General features: G+C 36.9%; 1 protein-coding gene across 2 annotated transcripts in view; it reads left to right on the top strand.

Annotated features, from left to right (window-relative positions):
* Aida (axin interactor, dorsalization associated) overlaps nucleotides 1-5,278 on the top strand; it is a 48,419-nt gene extending 43,141 nt beyond the window's left edge. For both annotated transcript variants that reach the window (XM_047520142.1, XM_047520141.1), the window contains 3 exons: nucleotides 1,730-1,852; nucleotides 3,543-3,660; nucleotides 3,805-5,278. In XM_047520142.1, coding sequence (XP_047376098.1) covers nucleotides 1,730-1,852; nucleotides 3,543-3,660; nucleotides 3,805-3,901 — 338 coding nt within the window. In that variant the 3' untranslated portion in view covers nucleotides 3,902-5,278. The remainder of the gene's footprint in view (nucleotides 1-1,729; nucleotides 1,853-3,542; nucleotides 3,661-3,804) is intronic.
* Nucleotides 5,279-6,776: the final 1,498 nt, after the last annotated feature.

Raw genomic sequence — 6,776 nt, forward strand, 5'->3', positions numbered from 1 at the left:
GAACCTAGATTCAACCTGATGCACCTGGGCTTCAGCTTCCCCAGGCTCTGTCTTGCTGCAGTCCCAATATCTCAGTGGCCCTTCAGTTTCCAGGGAGACAACCAGGGATGCGCTCACACAAAGAAGCGACCCTGCAAAGAGGCAGCCAGATGGTGACCACTAGCATATGTAGCAGAAAGATCTCAGGTGCGACCAGACGTGCAGGTACCCCAATATATCAGCAGGCTCTGGCTGGTGTCCCAAGAAGGCGGTGGCTGGGTGTAACCAAACCTGTGGGTATTGTGAAAATGAACTTCCAGGCAACAGTGGGCAGCAGGTGATCCGCTGGCAGTCTGCAGGTGATCTGCAGGTTAACAGCGAGTAATTGGCAGGTGGATGTTGGGCATGGGTGTGTGAAAGGTGGGTGATAGGCAGGCAAGAGGTAGGCAGATGGGCAAATGGTGATTGATAGGTGGCAGAGAGCGATCTGCATTCAAAAGGTGGGTGATCTCTGCAGACAAATGGGGGGTAAGCAGCAGGGGATCATTGGGCATAGACTGGTGCCTCACAGATAAACACTATTTTCTCTGCTTGAATTCTGAGTCATGGAGCAACAAGTGAATGCAACCTTCCTCTAGTCCACCATTTTGGATCTCCACAAATGGCTTATTTTAATCTGTCATTTGACATCAAAGAAACAGTTCAGGGCTAAAATTAAATAAAGGAACTTTTATCAATTGGAAAAAGAAAGTCAGATCCATGGGTTCATTAGTGCTAATTAAAAGAAAAAGTACTATGGCCACAAAGAAAACATTTATGTAGGGAACATGATCCTCAGCACTAATACTGTGAAATTTTTAAATTCCGATGTTCCCAGTCATCAAACATGTAGTATACTGGAAAATATTGACATTGTTTGATAGGCCATTTTCAAAACTGCATACTCATTCAGAAAGTACACTAAAACACAAATATGTAATGATAATCTTGTAAATATTGTTACTTTTGCATATATGTGAAACAAGTACATTTTTTGTCAATATTTTTAAAATTATTCAATGTACTAAATTGTCTTAAGTTTTTTAACACATCTCTTTTGAAAACACAGAAATACTGAGTAGTTATTAAATAAGTCCATGTTGAATTTGATTAAACAGATTTTAAAACCCAGGAAATTAAATACCATCTGGTTATTGTAAATCAGGTTATGAGTGTAGATAACATATTTGAAAAATTATTCAGTAAAGAAAGGGTTTTTGTTGACAGCTCTCATCCATTTTTGGTTCTTGACTTGAGTACAAGAGGGAAATTGTGATAATGTTAGATTTAAAGACTTTTCTTAATAAGACATATACTTGATCAAAATTAGTGGCAGGGCTATATTGTGGCAAATTATATACTCCAGGTTTTTCTGCACAGAAAAATACAGTGGGCTATTCCCTAAGGAAAACAGTTCTTTTCACCACTTCTCTATGAAGATCACGTTTTGTCTTCTACACGTTTTGTCCACTTGGCCCTGTCAAGGCTTCCTTCTCCCCTCCATGAGCTCTTCTATCCAGTCTGTATTCATCTCTGTCCACATACCCCATGGACATCAGCAGTTCTCAGGTACCTGCTCACACCAAATAGGAATCTCTCAGCCTGAAAATCTCCTCTCAGCTCTTTCCATGCCTCTTTCGGAAATGTTTGCCATTTGCAAATTTTCGGTGTATAAGTGACAGCTCCTAAGCAGAAACATTTGTTTCTCCAGATCTGAATGGCATAGATTTAACTCCTGTGCAAGACACGCCTGTGGCTTCAAGAAAAGAAGATACATATGTTCATTTTAATGTGGACATTGAGCTCCAGAAGCATATTGAAAAATTAACCAAAGGTTTGTAATCATCAGTCACTGACTTCTTAAGGACATGGTCTTCATCTAGGTTTGTGTACATAGTATACTTAATACAGGATCATACAGAGAAGTAGGTCACATGATTATGTACATTGACTTAAAGAAAGTCAAACCAGTGATTTCTTAAAAAAGGAATTAGCAATTGTATCATCTAATAATGTGATTAAGTATTATTTGATAGTAAAATTTCATTGTCTTTTACGAGAAAACAGGAACATTCTTCTCATACTATAGAGTTAAAGGAAGCACGTTCCTTAATAATTACCTCAGGTTCCCTTAAGAACCTAATAATTACTTTCAGTTACAGAATCATTTTTTTCTTTCATTAAGATGCTTTGGGTTGAAAGACACTATAAGAGGCTGTTAGTTTGTAAGGATATGGGAAAGGAAAAGCGGGTATGGTGGCACATTCCTATAATGCCAGCAACTCTGAAGACTGAGACAAGAGAATCCCGAGTTTGAGGACAGCTTCAGCAACTTAGCAAACCCTGCCTCAAAGTAGAAAATAAGAAGTGTTGATGATGTGGCTTAATGGTAAAGTGCTCCTGACTTCAATCACCATTTCCAGAAACAAAAGAAAAACAATGTGGCAAAGGACAAAAAGCAAATTTTTAAAACAGGTTACACTTCCAAATTGCACAGTTCTTAGGATTAAATGCCTCCAATTACCTGTCGCCAAATGGAATACCAGTGTTTTCCAAAAAGACTTAGAATCCTTTTATCACCTGAGATTGTTTCTGAAAATTTCCTTCTCTGCAGGAAGCTTCTCTGCATCTTCAGCTTCTAACAACATTTGATATTTTACTTCTCAGATCTGGTGCTGTGGCCTCCTTTGTTCCACCATTCGAAGACCTACCTTTCACTGTTTCCTTCAGGACAGTGGTTCTCAGGTGGCACCCAGGGCAGCAGCGGCAAAAGCACCCCCTGCAGGGTGGACAGTTTATCTGTTGGGCTTTGGGGACAGAACTGTGTAAAATTCTCAGTATCACTTGATTATCAAGGAGGGTTCGAACAGGCTTGCCGTTCGACCTTTCCTTCCAAAGCACCAACTTGATACAGAATTATGCAATTGTAGGGATAAAATGGAAATAGTGATTTGAGCTCTGAAGGGGGTGTTAGGAAACAGGTATCATTTTATAGTTGAACCAGCATGTGATTAATATTTGAATTCTAAAACATCCCCCAAAATTACCTTTTCTATTTTTGTTTCAGGAGGAAAAGAAACGATGCAAGCTACTTTTTTTTTTTTTAGTGACTCTTTTAAATTTCTAGTCTACTACAGGTGCTTGTTGAAACCATTTCTATAAGTATTAGTAATACTTAAGTATCTTGTGTTTCTTTTGTGGTATTGAATATTGTATATTCTTCAGTTGTTTATGATTCTACCTGTGTACATAACTTAAATTCTTCAGTCAGTCTAGCTCAGGAAGTTTTGCTATATGTTGTAGAATTTGATGATATAGGGAAATGTCACTCAGACACAGTAGAAGAGTTTGGGGTGATAGCCACAATAAGTTATCAACAATCATGTCATCAGACTGTGTTTGACACAGGTTACTTTGTGAAATTATGCAAACCTTTGCTTGTTCATATGCTTGTGGTGATTAGAGAAAAATGACACATAAACAGGTATGGTCTCTGTCTTATGTAGTTTGTTTTAATTCCTCAGGTGCAGCTATCTTCTTTGAATTCAAACACTACAAGCCTAAAAAAAGGTTTACCAGCACCAAGTGTTTTGCTTTCATGGAGATGGATGAAATTAAACCTGGGCCAATTGTAATAGAACTGTAAGTGATATACATATAGGACTCATACTGTGTTCATGGTTACTAGTGCATGTTACTTCTTAGTCCCTCTTATCCAGAATGTGACATTGGAATACATCAATCATCAAAGTACTTTAAACAATGATCTTTCTATTGTGGTTACAGATACAAGAAACCCACTGACTTTAAAAGAAAGAAATTGCAGTTATTGACCAAGAAACCACTTTATCTTCATCTACATCAGACTTTGCACAAGGAATGAATAACCTGGAACTTGTGTGAATTTTACCACTCAGTAGAAACATCATAGCTCTGTATAGCATATTCACCCATCAGGAGGCAGGAAGTGAGCCATACCCATAGGCCAGTGAGTCCATTGCAAAACTGTACCGAGAACTAAAGTCCAGCACCTCACTGTCATATAAGACTCCTTTGGATACAGGTTTATTGTAGATTTTGAAACATGTTTTTACTTTTCTATAACTTGTGCAATTAATAGTGTTTTCCAATTTACCACTGTTACTACCCTGCTTCTTGGAACAGTACTGCTGTGGTAGGTATGCTCATCTTCAAACTTAATACAGCAATAAGAATGTGCTAGAGTTTACACATTTGCTTTCTTTTGCTCCAATATGCTCTTTTTGTTTGAATTAACTTCAAACTTTGAAGTGGGTAGCATAGTATCAGATACAGCTTTGAAGGGAATTGGACCAGTTATGGTCTGTCTTATAGGCTGTTCCTTACAGGTATCCAAAATTCACCCTGATCTGATAGTTCTGCTTAGAAATAGTGTGCCTTGGCCAGATCAGTATCCCAAATGGGAGTGTTCCCCAGATTGTAGCTGTGATTTTTTTCCAGATAACCATATTGTTTTTCTGAAAGTGAGCATATTTTTAGTCATGTTGATTAGTTGTTCTTCTGCGTCACATTGCTATTCTTTCCAATAATGATTTTTGGGTTAACATTGAAACCATGTCAGAATAATTGCAAATTTTTTCATGGGTTTATATGTCTTCTAAATCATGTCATCTAAAAATAAGTGGGTCAGATGCTAATGAGATACTGCAGAAATAACTGCTGTTTTTCCAGCAGATTGTGAAACCTTAAAACTTGCATACTCATCTTTAAAGTGAAGAGTATGCAAAATCTGGAAAGACATTCTATTTTTCTTAACATAGGTAGATAGGATTACCATTTATTTCGTATTTAGATCTATTGACATTCATCCCTATGAAATTTTGCAGGTCATTAGCCTATTATAATTGGATTGTTTGCATTACTTTTGACTTCATGATGAGACATAAATAAGTTTCATAGTACATGAGGTGAATATTTGATACACAGTACATTAAGATTTGTGAGGAGCTTTTGTGGGTTAGATGTACCACTCACATTTTTTAACATTCACTCTTTTACATGAACAATGCATGAGGGGAATGCAGTGTCAATACTTGGCCTATTTTTCAACTAGTGTAAATCCTAGTCATACCAGTCAATGTTTGCTTTTTAAAACAAGTAACAGTTGTTTTAGTCCGTGCACTTCAAGAGATCTAGTCTTTATTTTCAGTTGTCTATTAGGTCAATTCTGTTTACTAAATGAATGTTAATAAAAACTCTATGAGCCTGAAAGAATTCTCAACCAAATTTAGTCTTGTCTCTCATCTTGATTGAGTTAATTTCAAATGCTAAAATAATTCCATGTACAATACTTCTAGGAAATGAAGAGTTTGCCTTAATAAAATGTTCATTCAAGTAACACTCTTGAGTTGTCAAATCTCCAGACTGTAAACCTCTCAGGGGACAAGAATGCCATCTTCTCCACGTCATCTAGACCTTCCAAGGTGCTTGGCAGCACTCTGTACCCTCTGGAGTACTCAGTACCTTTTTGTTTGGTGTTGCTGAGGAGACCTACAAAATACTCCCTTCAAACCTACTATTAAAATGTAGCATAACTGAAAAACTGTTCTTTCTCTTTTCTCATAGACCATAACACATGTATATGAGAGTAATAATTTATATGAAGAAGCATCTAGTATCCTTCACATAAGCATGCTTTAAATAAACGAATATATTTCATCAGAATTAAAGTTTAAATTGAACATTATGAATAGCTTAGTTTTAATTCAGACCTGAATGAAATGACACACACAAAAAAATAATTGTCTTGAAGCAGTTAACACGAAACACTCCATATCTCCCAGGTTATTTAAATTCCCTTTCCAATGGGGGGAAAAAATGAGCTGTTGGATAATAACTACAACTATAGTAATAATACTTTCAGGCTAAAACACTACTGCTTCACCAATGAAATGATCTTAGCAACTACACCCGGAAACAATGAGCTGCAGAGGAGTCCTGAAACACATCACTTTTGAGATATAAAAGTCTGAATCAAGGAATAGTATTCTCTACACCATCTGTATATGGGCAGCTAGTTTGGGCTTTGCTACAGAAGCGCTTCACTCGGATGGATGTAAGGGGAGGCAACTATGGGTGGTTTCAGAACTACTCAGATAAACTACATAGAATGCTTTCCATCTAACTAATAGAACATATACCAAAAAAAGGCTTTACAAGGAAAAATACTGTTTTTTTGAATTAAAAAAAAATAAATTTACCTTTCCTATTGGATTATCTTCCTAACTGACATCACCTTTATTTAAATGTGATTTTTAAATTAGAAGTTATATTAACCAGGCACGGTGGCACACACTTGTAATCCCAGCAGCTCCAAAGGCTGAGAAAGGAAGATCATGAGTTCAAAGCCAGCCTGAGCAAATGCAAGGTCCTAAGCATTTCAGTGAGACCCTGTCCACATAAAATACAAAATAGGGCTGGGGATGTGACTCAGTGGTTGAAAGCCAGAGTTCAATCCCCAGTACCAAAAAAAAAATTAGAAGTTATATTAACTCCAGCATTGTCTTGTGTCCTTAGGAGGTTAAAAAATATATTCAAAATAGGTGGTTGTAACTTAAATTTTAATTTTACATGGTTAAAAATGGCATATGCTATTATGTGAAGTTTTCCTATTATATACAGCTGCTTCTTATTAAATGGAAGTCATGTAGATTGAATTCCTCTTGGAGGACTCATAAATTCCTTTTGGAGTCTGAGTTATCTTCTTTCAGAGATTCTGC

This window comes from Sciurus carolinensis, chromosome 12 (genome assembly GCF_902686445.1).
Source record: "Sciurus carolinensis chromosome 12, mSciCar1.2, whole genome shotgun sequence".
Classification (NCBI taxonomy): Eukaryota; Metazoa; Chordata; class Mammalia; order Rodentia; family Sciuridae; genus Sciurus; species Sciurus carolinensis.